General features: G+C 42.5%; 1 protein-coding gene across 1 annotated transcript in view; it reads right to left on the minus strand.

Annotated features, from left to right (window-relative positions):
* RASEF (RAS and EF-hand domain containing) overlaps positions 1 to 8,997 on the minus strand; it is a 70,868-nt gene extending 61,871 nt beyond the window's left edge. Inside the window, exon 1 of the mRNA XM_030832769.3 lies at positions 8,308 to 8,997. Within this exon, the coding sequence (XP_030688629.1) occupies positions 8,308 to 8,738 (431 nt within the window). The 5' untranslated portion in view covers positions 8,739 to 8,997. The remainder of the gene's footprint in view (positions 1 to 8,307) is intronic.
* Between the last annotated feature and the right edge of the window lie 7,482 nt (positions 8,998 to 16,479).

Here is a 16,479-nt window from a genome sequence, read left to right on the forward strand (position 1 = left end):
GAAGAAGTAGCATGATTAAAATACTAAGTTAGGGTACCATGGAACCACATGCTCACGTCAACACGAATCTTCAAAGCAAGATCACGCCTGACACTTGAATTTACTAGGGCACATTCTCAGGTAGGAAACAGGGGTTGCAAACTGGAAAAAGTATCTTTCCCGCCTCTGCGCTTTGTCCTTCATGGAATATGCAAAACTGGAGATTCCTACTTAAGATCTGGATTTTTCACCATCCTTTATAAGTCGGCGTCGCTGGCAAAACTGGGCCAATGTCCTGCATGGCACCATCTGTCCGTCCCCCCAGCATATGAAGCAGAGGCTGCTACTGGGCCCCAACTCCACTCCACCAGGTCTATGTTACCTGCCTGGCCCCGGAGGCTTCAGAGTCTGTGAGACCCCCTCCATTGCATCAGTCACAGCCCACGGGCTGGTAAGAGGAGGGAACGTGGAGATAATTTGACAGGGCCTAGAGTCTCTCTTGCTGGAACTGTGACACCACCACACAAGATAAATGGAGATAACTGCTCTACTGAAGAGAGGAAGAAACTCCCTGAATTTAGTTTGTCCACTTGATTTTTCTTTCTTTTTTTTTTAAATTAATGCCTTATTATTTTTTAACATTTTTATTGGAGTATAATTGCTTTACATTGTTGTGTTAGTTTCTGCTGTATAACAAAGTGAATCAGCTATACATATACTTATATCCCCATATCCCCTTCCTCTTGTGTCTCCCTCCCACCCTCCCTATCTCACCCCTCTAGGTGGTCACAAAGCACCAAGCTGATCTCCCGGTGCTATGCGGCTGCTTCCCACTAGCTATCTGTTTTACATTTGGTAGTGCATATATGTCAATGCCACTCTCTTTGTCCCAGCTTACCCTTCCCACCCCCGTGTCCTTAAGTCCATTCCCTATGTCTGCATCTTTATTCCTGTCCTGCGCCTAGGTTCATCAGAACCATTTTTTTCTTTTTTAGATTCCATATATATACCGTGTTGGCATACGGTATTTGTTTTTCTTTCTGATTTACTTCACTCTGTATGATAGACTCTAGGTCCATCCACCTCACTACAAATAACTCAATTTCATTTCTTTTTATGGCTGAGTAATATTCCATTGTATATATGTGCCACATCTTCTTTATCCATTCATCTGTCAATTTGGTCTGCTTGATTTCTGACCCCCAGTGAGAGCTGGACCCAGACCACCCACCTTGTGATTCTTCCCGTTCATTACGCTCACCAATGCCATCCCCTTTGGAGAGAGAGAAACTGTCTAAGAAACTTTTGAGTTTTGACTGGATATCATTTTAAAGCACCCCATTCCTGGTGCAGTTCCAGGCACACATGCATTAAAAGAAAAGTTTTTTAAATGAAGGAGTGAATGATTGACATAGGGAAAAGGCAAGAAGAGTTTCCTCTGTGGGCAAATAACAAAAATGATCCTTAAGACTGGGAACAATTTAAGATGAACTTCTTCCACAATATTATGCCCTCAATTTAAATGACGGATGAGATCGATAAGCAATGAAAAATAGAGAAACTAATGTTTTCAATCTTATACAGTTCTCGAGGATTTCAAGTCCTTTTAGAACAGTATTTCTCACACTTGATAAACATGTAGACCTTATTAAAGAAAATATCTCCTATGGATTCCAGAGTTGATGTAAATATTGTTTATATTACGTCACTTAACTATAAACAAACATAAACCAGATATAAACTCCTTATACTTATAGCTCCCAAACATTTATGTGACCAACACGCATTTGCAAAATCAGTGGAATGAGAATTAGCAACATTCATTTAAACTGACAAGGGATGCACTTCTACTGAAACTACACCCCCACAGCCAATGTCAGTATGGTCCTGGCAGCTTGTGTGCTGCGCTTCCCAGCCACACTTACAGGATCAAAACCCCACTCCCTGATCACTTTTCCATTGAGGACACAGACAACCCAACACTCTGTGTTGTTGGTCACTTTCAATTTACGTGGACACATCACTTGCACCAAGTCCACTGTTGTGCCTTCCTCATCAGCCCATGCATGACAAGGAACAGATGCCATACAATCTTAAACACAGAGGCAGGTTTTGAAACAGTGTAGCCAAATCTGTCATGTAAGAGTCATCCAGGTGATTCCAAAAGTGCTCAAATTAATTTGTTTTATATTATCATATAATGATAACAAAATGAAAACATAAATGTTTAGTCTTCTAAGATTGCCAAGCATACACACAAAGACCCAAAGGGCCCCCAATTTGAGAAACACTCTTGACATGAAATGTCCATAGTCTGGAGATGTGCCCTGAGGTATTTTTCTGCATTTATTATACTGCATCTCAGGTCCTTCAGATGTCAGAAACTCCTAGGTATTTAAAAATGAGAGACAATGAGCTCCTTGAAGGTCAGGTCTACGAAGGAGTCTCTCTAGTGCCTGGGACACTGGCAGGCACATGAATACCGAGGGAATTAGAGAAAGAATGAAAGAAACACGTCTGAGCTACTGCACCTATATGTCTTGTTTTTATAAGACATACACATAAGGCCTTAAGGGCTAAAATTCACTTTTCTCTTTTTATAATTACTCTGACAAAGGCAATTATAATTTGAAAGACCCCAAATATTTACCAGTTGAAGCAGTGAAACTGTTTTTTTGAGGAATTAATATCAAAGAAATCATACGTGTCATTCCATCATTACAGCTTTCCTCTGGGAAACAGTGTTTACTTTCCATTTTACAACGTGATATGAGACTAACAGAGTCAGATAGGAGCAGCCCAAATACCCACGGTAAATACTCTCTTCCCATTTCTTCCCTCCAACGATATACTGCAGTCAGGTGCAACTAAGCTTTCACAAGCTACACATGAAGCAAGAAAGTAGACTGTATATCCTCTTAGGAGAAAAAAGCAGACATTTGAATCACCTCAGCATCCTAACCTCCCCCATTATCAAAGCCTCTCTTCTCCGCCATCAGCCTCTAAGCCTCCATTCAAGGCTGATCAGCCCGATTCAGCTACTTCCATTTTACAAATGAAATAAAATCATCTAACCTGGGAAGAAATCAAGAAACAGGTTTTACAAGCTCAAAGTGACCGTGTATTTGAACAGTGATTCCGGAGAGAAGAAAATGAAAACTTCAGGCTAAAAGACAAGCTAGAGAAGAGTCTGTGGTCCTTGGAGGGTAGTCTTCCAATGACACCCCATCTTAAGCCTTTTTCTTTTTACCCATACCATAAGGGCTGAGTAAACAATCTCTCACCAAAACCTGCCAGCAGAGCTCTGAACAATCAGTGAGATCTGAGGGTCAGAGCAGGCCACTGTCTGTATGGCCAAAACTGGCAGTCCTCTAAGGATGGGAGCCCAGAATACCTTTCTGGGGCCAGGAGGCCAAAAAGAAATTACTACCTCGAGATGAAATTCAAATAACAGAACCAGAAGGGGCCACCACAAGCAAGCAGAGCTCATAAAAAATAAGCCATACAGAGACTCCCGCTAGGACCAGGAGCAAGGTTTGGATGGTTCAAGGAAGAGCTGTGCTTAAAATGGACAGGTTTCTCCCACTCAGCAGTAGCGTAATGACACATAATTGTGATAGAGGATATACTGAAGAGGAAAACCAAACAGCAACAGACCAGAAACAGAAAATAAAGATATATATAATCTATATATAGAGATAGAAACATATAAAGATATACATATATATATACATATATATATATATATACACACACACACACATACATATATATATATCCCCAGTTCTGAATGCAGAAACGGCAGGAAATCTCTGGAAAGCTTGTGGCTAGCACACTGATAGGCCTCAAAGCCAGTGCCAAAGGTAAGCATCACACACAGTCAAAAACATCTTTGAAGCTCTTCCAGGACTGAAGTCCAACCCACTATGGTGCCTCAAGGCTGGAACCAATCTCTATCTCCTTGGATGAGTAGCAGATATTACTGGCAATATGGGTGAAAAAAATATACTTATCTTCAAACATTAAAAACACAGTCCAGGGGTTTCCCTGGTGGCGCAGTGGTTGAGAGTCCGCCTGCTGATGGAGGGGACACGGGTTCGTGCCCCGGTCTGGGAAGATCCCAAATGCCGCGGAGCGGCTGGGCCCGTGAGCCATGGCCGCTGAGCCTGCGCGTCCGGAGCCTGTGCTCCGCAACGGGAGAGGCCACAACAGTGAGAGGCACGTGCACCGCAAAAACAAAACAAAACAAAACAAACACAGTCCAAAGCACCCAGATGCTCACATGTGGAAGATACTCAAGAGCTGAGATCAAACAGAGAAGAGCTGATTTAACTCTCGCATCCCAAGCTGTCTCAAGGCCATACCCTCACTGAGTGGGAAGAGAGGGACAAGTGAGGCACTATCTAATCAATCAGTGTCTCTCTGTCTGCTTGTCTTCTGCCTCCTCTCACCCTGTGTCTCCAGCCCTCTCTGTGTTTACCTCTTCCTTTGCGTCCATCTCTCCTCTCCCTTTCCCATCCTGCCAAGCACCATACCATTAAGGGGAAGTGGGCTTTTGAAGCAACTGCACTATTACAAAAGAAGACGATCAGAGGCAAAAGCCCTAAAGTGGACCCCAAGAGAGGGAAATGTAAAGGAGTCCCTGACCATGAAGCTATGCCTCTGCCTACTCGTAGCTTCGTGTTTTCTAAAACGTCCTAGTTAAGCGGGATTGGTGTCACCTGTTGCTTTTCCTCTCCATTTTAGACATCATCTTCATAGTTATGTGGACGTGCCGAAGTAAACCTTTTTTGACAATCCACATAACAGTTCACACGTGGGTAGTTTTGGTTCTTCTCAATTAAATTTCTTGTTTCTAAGTTATTCAACAGAAGACTCTTCTTCAGCGTTGTGTGTGTAGAAAGGGCACAAATCATGTGAAACAGCTTGACCACACAGGTCTGATTTTGGTGCCTGAACAAGTCCTGCCCCAGCCCTGTCTGGCACGTCACCAATCACGCTAACCCGTTACACCAGAGGCCCCCACCCACCCTGGGTCTAATCTGGCTATTGTGGCAAAACTGGTGCCCATTCACAAGTCCATTGTGGTTCTGGTGCCAGCTGGACCCTCGCATTTCTGTTTGTGAGAACGTGGGGTTCTAAGTTAAAGTGAATCAGTCCACAAATGACACTCAAATCGCTACAAATGGAATTGAGAACACTCTGAAAAGCTTCGGCTCTGACGAGAGGAGAGAGGTGAATTCCTGTCATGACCCCGCCGCAGTCGAATGCTCAATGCACACACACACACACACACACACACAGACACACACACCCTATATCCTTCTCTCCTTGCCAATCTCGGAAGATACCAGCTCTCACCAGAATGTGAAAATATAGGGAGGGAACCAACAAAAGAAATGAAGAGAATGCATGCAGCATGAACTAACTGCATTCTCAGTATATGAAGCAGGGAATCAAAGAACATTCAGCAAATATTTATTGAGTACATTTATTGAGTACCTACTGGATACAAACTTCCCTTTCACCAAGATAATGCCCCTGACACCAGAAACTGGCTTCACTAGGTAATTACAACTCTGCTCTCTGTTTCTCCCCAGACATTCTCTTCCCACTTCATGGATTTTTCTTGGCCTGATACAATCCTCCTTCTGGAATTCTCTTAAGTAACTACATTGCCTTGGCCATTCTGGTTTCACCTGCTGGCTGACCTAGTTCCAGCTTACTGGAACTAGTGGTAACGGCCCATCCTGACCCTCTGGACCATTTACACCTGCCCAGCTCAGGTTAACAGTGACACCTGGCGGGACACTCCCCTCCCCAACCTTTAAGGAAAGGAGTCCCTCAGTTTCTAAGAGAAGACCAACTTGAGAATTTAACACACCACCCAGAGAGCATTTTTATTCTTTCGCAGTGCAATATTATTTTCTCTCTAATATTACAATTATCGATGACTGAGGACTTTAACCCAAATTTGTTTAATATTTTGATCTAAGAGTTTGAATGATCTTTGAAATGGAAATCACTACCACAGTTTGCCTTTGCAGGAACCAAACATTCCTATATCTGATATCTGTTCTGCTTAAACTGTACACAAATACCCCCCTAGGATAGGCGTGGGACAGGGTGCCACCTGGGGGAAGATGGAGTGCCAGGTGGGAAACTAAGGCACCAGATGAAATGGCACAGTTTCCCAGAGAGACAATTTTCCCCCTGGAAGAATATATAATATTTTACGGTAAACCAAGTCCCAGTATATTATAAAGTGAACGTGACTTCTTTTTTTAAAGGTAAAACCTCAAGAATTCAAAGAAAGTTCCTGCTTGCAGGCAGTTTACTGGGTTATGTCCACAATACATGCAGATAACTCTACAAATAACCCTCCTGCCTTTACATGTTCTCTGAGGAAATTTTTGAGAAGTATTTCACCCACACTATGAACTTCCTGAGGGCATGAACCACATCTCCTCCTTCTCTTTGTCTCCAAGTACCTAGGAAGGTACCTAAGACAGTGGCACAAAACAGGCACTCAACAATGTTTGCAGAATTAATTTGGCTGAAATAATGGCAATGACATTGTCAATAAGGAAAGATTTTTATCACATCTGAATGGGAGGAAGGGAAGATGAACAGCTGTATGAGGAAGTAGAATAGAAGCAACCCAATTTACCAAAACAGCTAACGGCTGCCATAGTAACAATCAGGTGAAGCAATTCAGTTTAGTTCTTTTCCACTTGAACGAGTACAGGAAGGCAAATATTGTCCTTGTTAATCTCGCAGGGACTTAGGACACAAGTCTACCAGGTGACGCTGGTGCCATTACATTTAATAACATCTCAAGAGTCGGAAAGGCATCGTGATAATAATGATGTCACCAATAATATTAAGACCTGGTTGTATGCTGATCCTAAGAAGGTCATTTTCATCATTTAAAGGTTAAGTGTCAAATATTGGCTGCTGAGACTTTGCAACTCTGAAAAGTAGTTCAGTGTGTGTGTGTGTGTGTGTGTGTGTGTGTGTGTGTGTGTAAAATACGGTGTGGTCTGACTCTTATTCTTAATATTGTTACCTTTTTAAACTAGCTGGACCCAAACCAAGTTACAGATGAAAGATGATTCAAAGTATATGGTTTATAGCGAAGTTTAAATTTTTCTACTTCCCTGGTGGAGACACTGCATTTTCACTCATTTGTAAGTAACAGAAAAGATGGGTATCAAGCCCACTTTCTCTACACAATCTCTCTTATACTGCAGTGAGTAAACTTCCATGCCCAGTATTCCTGAACTTTCCAAACAGGAGGGAGAAGCTGGGCGGAGGAAGAAGTGAGGACTCCCAGCCCTGCAGGTCTAAGCGGTGAATGGGTGAGCCAGGCCACTGCTGCCTTCCAGGGCTATTTCCTTTTCTGAGTCTTATGTCTCAGATATGTGAACTGCCAAGCAAAATGTTCAGATCTTCCTAATAATGACAACCAGAGATGCATAAAATTTCAATGAAAATCCAGAGAGCAGAAAAACATTTTATAGTATTAAGATGTTTGTAGTGCCTGAGGAAGAAGTGAAAATAGCTCAAGACATACCATGACTCTAGGCAGAGACAGATGCAAATTAATCTCAATAAAACCTGAATATCTTTCCCACCATGCCCTGAATCTGCAGCAATATAAATGCGCAACAATGTCGTTTTCTACGTAGTAGCAGGAAAACAACAAACACAAAAACCACCATAGAGAATGGCAAATTGGCTAGCAGACCGGGTCACCGAGCGCTGCTGCTCCGGGTGCAGCCTGGAGGCCAGGAGTAGGAGGTGAGGTAATCAAGTCTCTGAGGTTCGGGGAACGCTCCTAAACCAGCGTCCCGGAAGAATCTCCGGACGCTGTGGATTTCACTCTGGCTTGTGAAACTGAGAAATGAGCAGGTGAAACTTTCTCCCCGAACTATGACTCCGAACGCATTCCTTTTCCTTAACTCTAGGGGATCCCGTCTTGGAAGAGTTAAAAGTGCGTCGGTGAAAGGAGGAAAGCGATAGAGAGAGAGAGAGAGAGAGACAGAGACAAAGAGACAGAGACACAGAGACACAGGGAGAGGGAGAGACAGAGAGAGAGAGAGGGAGAGACAGAGAGAGAGGGAGAGACACACAGAGAGAGGGAGAGACACACAGAGAGAGGGAGAGACACAGAGACAGAGACAGAGAGAGAGACAGAGGAGAGAGAGAGAGAGAGAAAGGGTCCACTGGGTCTGCACACTCCGAGTGTAAGAGGGAGAGATGGCAGCGTCCCAGGGAGGACAGAAACACCACCACCACCTTCCGCTCTGCAAACCACACACGCACCTGGGGATGAACTTGACCTCGTCCCCGAGTCGCGCCTGGAAGTCCTGCCAAGCCTGGCCCGGGCTCGCCGAGTCCCAGTGGGCGGCCAGTGCCGCCGCCGCGTCCTCGTCGCCCTCGTCCTCCTGGCTGTCCCCGGGGTCGGACCCCACCAGGGCCGCAGTGAACGCGGGCTCCCGCGGCCCCCGGCCCCAGCGCCGTCTCCCGCGGTGGGCCCCGCGGAAGCCGCGCGCGAACTCCTGGAAGGTGATGGAGCCGTCGCGGTCGGCGTCAAGCCGCTGGAACACGGCCTCGGCGTCGGCCGGCCGCACGCGCAGCTCCGCGCACAGCGCGCTGAACTCCTCGCGCTCCAGGCGCCCCGAGCGGTTCGCGTCGCAGGCGGCGAAGACGGAGCGCAGCCGGGCCAGCTCCTCCAGGTCCCCGTCCGGCTCCATCCCGCCTGTCGGGGGCGACCGAGAGGGCTCCGGGCCGCGCGGCCCGCTCGGGCAGCGGTGACGGCGGCGAGTCCGAGGCCACCTGCTGCCGCCAGGAGTTGCGGCGAGTCAAGCAGGTTAGGCCACTGGCGAGAACGTCGGGGCGGGGCAAAGCGCCTGGGTGGGTCGGGACGGCGCGCTCCGACGTGGCTCCGCGCGCGGACCCTGGCCGGGCTCAGCCCCAGAGCGGTGCGAGCGCGCCCCTAGCCCCGCGCACCAACGCCCGCCACGACTGAGCGCCCGGCGCGGCCTCACGCACTTGCCCAGCGAGGCCCGGCTCCGCCCCACCTGGGAGGAGGAGCGCCCCGCTCCGGTTCCCACGCCTTCGAGAGTCCGGCTGTGCTTTCCGTGCTGGCCTCTGGAACCTGTGTTTGGGGCTCCTGGAGCTGGGGAGCCCGGCCGGAACTGGGGGTGAGGCAGAAGCGTTGCCAGGGCCTTCGGTATAAACAGTGTTTGCTCGGGTAAATCGAGAGCTGGTATGAGAAGCTAACTCACTGGATAGAGAGGGGAAAGGAAGGTAGGGGTAGGATTCCAAATTGGTTAACGTTATGTGTATTTTATTATTTTCTGATTCCGGAAAATTGGTAAACTTCCGTGTATACAAGTTTTCTTACAAACCAAAGTATGAGATTTACCAGAAGACCCCATTCTCTGATTTTACTGGCTTTCTTTAATGCATGTCCCTCCAACGTTAAGGTCCAACTAGTTAATGCACAGTAGGAATCACATAGATCTTCCAGACGCTCAAATCCAAATAATTTTTCTCAGTCCTTGTCTCCTCAACCTGAGAGAAAATTAATAACCAAAATCCTTGGCAGGCAGCAATATTTAAACAAGGACTGAGGTAGATTTTTTTTTCCTTTCAACCAATCTTACGGAAATTATGCAGATGTATGTTACCCTTTGATCTTAAACATTTATTTCAACAATGCTATTGTTTCTTTAATATTGGCTGCTTCATGGGTATAAGATCTTTAAAATTCATCCATTTTTATCCTCTTAAAAAATCTTGTCTTATTTCCAAGAGACCCTCACTCTGTCATGATTTATGTATATGTTCCCTTTGGTGATTCTTATAGCCTGTGAAAGTGCATTTGGGTTATTTTTACTTTATTCACGTCAATTTCCGCCACTTTTTAGATTTTCTTTTATTTATTTCCATTTCTTTTAGTTATGACTCTATTTCACTTATTCTCATTCTGGATTCTCTTTATTGCTTACTATTTTGTTTTCGATATAATAAAAAGAGGATTTGACTGACACAGTTCCTCAAGCTTGTGTTCTTAAACAGAAAGCTAAGTGCTAAACATCTGAGGAACTGTTTCTTCTTGTGTAGTACAATAAATAAAGTCAACACGCACAGCATCTGTCAAGCTGTAAATACCACTGATAATTACAATCTGTAAATTTAACTGGTAAATTATGAGAGGCATTCCATTAGAAGCCCTGGACTTAGCAATCTAATCGCTAAGTGAATACAGTACTATACAAATAGATAGCTAATACATTGAAATGAACTTTATTATCAGTGCAATGTAAATTGTTAGCGATTTTTGAGTTCATGTGCTTTCCTGTTTATTCTAAAGGTTGATTTTTTCCATATAAAGAAGAAATGGGGCTTACCTGGTGGCAGAGTGGTTAAGAATCCACCTGCCAGTGCTGGGGACACGGGTTCAAGCCCTGGTCCTGGAAGATCCCACATGCCACGGAGCAACAAAGCCCGTGGGCCACAACTACTGAGCCTGCGCTCTAGAGCCTGTGAGCCACAGCTACTGAAGCCCGCGTGCGTAGAGCCTGTGCTTCGCTACAAGAGAAGCCACCACAATGAAAAGCCTGCGCACCGCAACGAAGACCCAATGCAGCCAAAAATAAATAAATAAAATAAATAAATTTATTAAAAAAAAGAAATGGCTAGCTTGGTAATGCCTTTAAAGCTTTACAAATTTACTTATTAAACTGAATCTCTGAAATATTATCATTGTTCTTTTAGCAATTAATAAATAGCTGTATTTTTCAAAATAGATGAGTTAATAATATTTTTAACTTCTTAGGCAGAAGTGCTTTTTTAGTTTTTTGTGGTTTTTTTTTTTGCGGTACGCGGGCCTCTCACTGTTGTGGCCTCTCCCATTGCGGAGCACAGGCTCCGGCCGCGCAGGCTCAGCGGCCATGGCTCACGGGCCCAGCCGCTCCGCGGCATGTGGGATCTTCCCGGACCGGGGCACGAACCCGTGTCCCCTGCATCAGCAGGCGGACTCTCAACCACTGCGCCACCAGGGAAGCCCAGAAGTGCTTTTTTTGAAGACTGCTCATGCAACTTCCTTCATTAACTCACTCTGACCTTTGCACTCAATTGTAAATTCTTATATTCTTTCACCTGCTTTGTCCTTTCTGTAAGCCCCTACATTGAAGGGTCGTCAAGAAACATGGATTATTCCAAATGTCTTGTGTACACATCTCATTTCCACTGATGTGAATCTGCTCCACACCTACTGTAACAGTTATCTATCACTACATAACAACACAACAAACACCTAGTGATTTAAAACATCAACCATTTTATTTGTTCAATATTTCATTGCCATCAACTTGGGCAGGGCTCCAGTAGGTGGTTTTTCTGCTGGCCTGCCTAGGATCATGTAGTCATGGTAGCTTTATTGTGGCTGCATGGTCTTAAGTGTCTAACTCCTGTCTGAATTTGGTGCTGGCTTTTAGCTGGATATGTCTTTAGGAGGCTAGCACTGGCTTTGTCATATGGTGGCAGTGTCTCATGAGCGTAAGCCCCAGTGCACAAATGTTTTTCTAGCCTCAGCTTGTGTCGTGTTTGTTGATATTCCATTGATCAAAGCAAGTCACATGGCCAAGCCCTAAGTCAGTGGGGGAGGGGATTATACAAGGTCATGGATACAGGGAGATGTACTTTATCGGGGGCCCTTACTATAACAATATACCATACCTAGCCTCTAATACATTCTCTTGGGCTCCTGTCCTTGATTTCCTGTTCATTCTACAACCACAGCTGGACAGTCCTTCTTAAACATCAATTATTCTGTCATTCTGGAACTCAGTCGTTCTGAATCAGTGGTAATTTTGTTCCCCAGGAAACATTTGGCAATATCTGGAGACACTTTTGGTTGTCACAATTCGAAAAGGGGGAGATGCTAGTAGTATCTAATAGGTAGGTGCCAGGGATGCTACTAAACATCCTATGATGCACAGGCCCAGCCACCTATAACAAAAAATTATCTGGTCAAAAATGTCAATAGTCCTGAGACTGAGAAATCCTGCACCCTAGCTCATGAACCCCCAGAGAATCAAGGGTAAACTCTTCATCTGGGCATCCAAAATCCTCTACAGTCTGGTCCCATCTTATATATCCAAACATCTCTCCCTTTAATATCCATCAGGGCTCCTACTGTCCCCCAGATATGCCACACTTGATTACATGATTAACTTAATAGCTTCTCATTGTCATGTCGACAAACATCTTTTAGTTTTTTTCTCTTCTGCCTAATCAAACCATTTCCCAGCCTCAGGTGAAGAGCTGGATCCTGCTTTTCCTATCAAAGTTTCAATTTCATTGTGGGCTGTCACTTACAAGGACAGTGCTGAGCGTGTGTTATGTCAGCTCAGGCCATAGGAATGTTTTTTTCTTTTCTTTTTTAGTCTTTTTCACGGTTTTATTTTTTATGTTAAAACTCTGATTCATCTGGAATTTATTTTGGGTCTGGTGTGAGTTGTAGATTCAACTTTATTTTTTTCTGGCTTTCTACTGAGTTGTCTCAACACCGTTTATTCAAGAATCTCTTCTCCATGGATTTAAATACCACCTTTAGCATATACTAAATTCCTGTATGTATTGGAGCTTATTTCTGGACTTTCTAGTCTGTTCTATTGAGGAATCATTCACATCTTGAGCTTATAAAAAGATTCCTAAAGGAGTCCTATTGAGTTGCCTTTTGTATTTTTAAGTGTTTAAAGTACCTCACAAGGTACTAAGGAGTGCTTTTGAATATTTCCAGCAATATACTCAGGGGAAGCCCAAGGTTATATAATCTGTCTCTAATTTTTTGAAGAATTAAGAGGAAAGAGAGGAGAAGAAAGAAATAGGAGGCATTTCTTTTCTGTTTTAGCATCCAGAAACAGCTAGTGAGGAATTGGAGATAACAGAGCAGCCTTTGAGAGCCAGTGAATTGGTAGGTAAGGAGAGCTTGCTTGCAGTTATCAGCATGACTTTTAAGAAAGATCAGCTTGCTTTGTGGCTGCTCAAGGATTTTAAAAATCAGAGATAATCTTGTTAGAGCATGTTTCTCAAAAGAGTGAAAAGATACTACTGTGATCAAATACATTTCTAAAACACAAATACATTTCGAAAAGAACCCTACTGTATCCCTTCTTGGATGAGATAAAGAAAGCTGTTTATACTTGTTTAATCTAATATTTCCTAAATGTATTTGACCATGGAAGCTTCTAGTTTTGGGTTTTTTGTTTTTGTTTCAGTTTCTGTGGGCTTTCCACAGAGTTTGTGCTCTTGAGAGCATACTTTGGGAAATCTTGTGATAGACAATGACTAGGATGATGAGTCATGAGAAATTATCCTTTGCCACTACATCATAAATTGATCCAACTTTCTATAGCTGGGAATGAGCACCACCCCTTAACCTCTTCTTCACCCAGTAAATGGAAGAGGCTTTTAACAGAAGCCTATTGTAATCTACCCTATCGGAGTCCCTACAGGTACAAGAGCCTTCCTCAGAGCCTTCCTTAACACTGAAGTTACTCTGACCCAGAAAGATCTGATAAGCCTGTTAAGATGGAACTAGATACCCAAGTAATGGTATACCACTGAGGAACCAATTAGTAGGTTCAGGAACTCTCTCAAACAAACACAGCCCTGCAAGAGCTTGTGTCTTAGTTTTCTCATGAGTATCTACTCAAGGCTTACTATTCCTAAGGAAGTCATAGGAAAATTTTGAATATTTTACAAAGAAGAATATGTCAGCAAATTTACATCATAGTGATTTACCTACTCTTTATGTAAATATGGAAAAAGAAAAACACCCACAAACCCAGAAAGTACAAATAGGAACATTTTATCATATTCACATCAGATTTTTTTTTTTTTTTTTAGAAAATAAAGAATTATGGACCCAGTTGAACTTACTCTTTGATTGCCTATCGTTTCTGTAATCAATAGATAGCATTGTTATATGTATGTATGTGCTGGCAGTCAGACTTTGGTAAATCTTCCACTGTAAAAAATTAAGTATCTCTATAATGCTCCAAACAGTATCAAACACCATTTTACAGACCAGAGCAGAGTCGGCCTCCAGTACTAGAACTGAATGAGAAGTGTTGAATTTCAAACTTCTGATCCCATTATGTGATGACCAAGCAAAGCTCATATGTCATTTCCCCACATTGGTAAACCATGTATCTGATACATCTTGTGCCTCTCAGTTGAGACAAAAGTTTGCATTTCATATTATATATGCAGGAAATAGAGAGAAATTGAGTCCAGTGCAAATATATCCATCTCCACTTTTGGACAGTAGAACAAGGCCAACTGTGGTAAGCAGAATTCTTCAGTAGCCCCCATATTCCCACTTCTTGGTGTACATGCTCTGAATAATCCCCACCTTTTCAAAGTGACCAAGCCTTGTGAATTGGATGGGAGAATCATTCCTGTGATTACATTATGTTATGTAAGACTCTGAGCAGCCTGGAGTGACAATTCTCCTGCTGGTCTTGAAGAAGCAGCAGCTGCCATATTGTGAGAGGGCCCTATAGCTAGGACCTGAGGGGTTAGATTTACTGTGATTAATTGTGTCTTCTCTAGAGTTTCATGTAAATAGAATCATACAGCATGTACTCTAACATGCATGGCTTCTTTTGCTCAGCATAATAATTTTTAGATTAATTTATATTGTTGTATATCTCAGTAATTCATTCCTTTCTAGTAATGAATAGGAGTACATTATATATACATATACCACAGTGTGTTTATCCATCACTTTGTTGATTGGCTTTTGGGGTATGTCCAGACTTTGGCTATTGTGAATAACGCTGCTATAACTATTCTTGTACAAGTCTGTGTGAAGGAACACGTGTCCATTTCTCTCGGGTAAATTCCTAGTAGTGAGCTGGTTGGATCACATGGTAGGTATATGTTTAGCTCTACAAGCAACTAAGTGCTTTTCAGGGTGATTGGCTTTACATTCCTATCAGCAATGTAAGAGAGTTCTAGTTACTTAGTTGCTCCATATTCTTGCCGACCCTTGGTAGTATCAGTCTTTTTATTTTTAGCAATCCTAATGGATATGTACTCATATCCCATTGTGGTTTTAATTTGCATTTCTCTGATGACTAATGATGTTGTACAACTTTTCATATGCTTATCAGCCATTCTCGTATCTTCTTTAAGGAAATCTCTATTCAAGTCATGTGCCCATTATTTATTGGGTTGCCATCTAATTAAGTTGTAAGCATTCTTCATCTATTCTGCAAACAAGTCCTCTGTCATGTATATGTACTTTGAAATTTTTCTCCCATTCTCTCCTTTGCCTCTTCAATTTCTTAATGGTGTCTTTTGAAGAGCAGATGGTTTTAGTTTTGATGAAATCCAGCTTATCAGTGTTTTATTTTATGGTTTATACTTTTGTGAGCACCTAAAAAATCTTCATCTACCCAGAGTTGCAAAGATATTCTTTATGTGTTTTAGAAATATAGATTTATCATTTACTGTTGCATCTATAATCCATTTTGAGTGAATTTTGTGTATTGGGTGAGTTAAAAGTTGAAGTTTATTTTGTTCTATATGGATAGCCAGTTCTTCTAGCACTACTTAAAAAAAAAAACTGTCCTCTCCCATTGAATGGCCTTTATCAGAAATCAAATGACCATATATGTGTGGGTCTATTTCTGGACTCTCTATTCTGTCCTGTTGATTCGTATATCTGTCCTTTTACCAACACCATATGGTCTTGATTACATTGCTTTAATAAGTCTCAAAATCAAGTACTTTAGTATAACTTTGTTATACTCCAACTTTGTTACTCTTTTTCAAAATTGTATTGGATATTCCTGGTCCAAGGTATTTCCATATAAATTTTAGGATCAGTTTTTCAATTTATACAAAAATATATCCTGGCACTATGATTGTGTTGAATTTTATAGATCAATTTTGGCAGAATTGTTATCTTAATATTAAGTCTACCTATCAGTGAACATGATATATCTCTTGTTTATTTGTTGCCAACATATAAAAATTCAATTGTTTTTGGTATTATGATGAACTTATATCCTGAGACCTTGCTAAACTCACTTGTTAGGTCTAGTGACTGTTTGGTGTAATTCTTAGGATTTTCTCATACACAGTCATGTCGTCTGTGGGGAAAAAAAGGATAGTTTTACTTCTTCATCTCTAATCTGTGTGTCTTTTATTTCTTTTTCTTGCTTTATTACACTGGTTTGGATTTCTAGTACAATATAGAATTGCAGTGATAAGAACAGATTGCCTGCTTTGTTCCTAATCACAGAGGGAAATCATTCAGTCTTTCACTGTTAATTGTGATGCTAACTATAGGTTTTTTTGTAGAAGCCTTTTATTTGGTTTAGGAAGTTCTCTTCTATTCCTACATTGCTGAGAATATTTATCATGGGTGGATTTTGCATTTTGTTAGATGCTTTCAGCATTTATTTAGAT

Source organism: Globicephala melas, chromosome 6 (genome assembly GCF_963455315.2).
Source record: "Globicephala melas chromosome 6, mGloMel1.2, whole genome shotgun sequence".
Lineage (NCBI taxonomy): Eukaryota > Metazoa > Chordata > Mammalia > Artiodactyla > Delphinidae > Globicephala > Globicephala melas.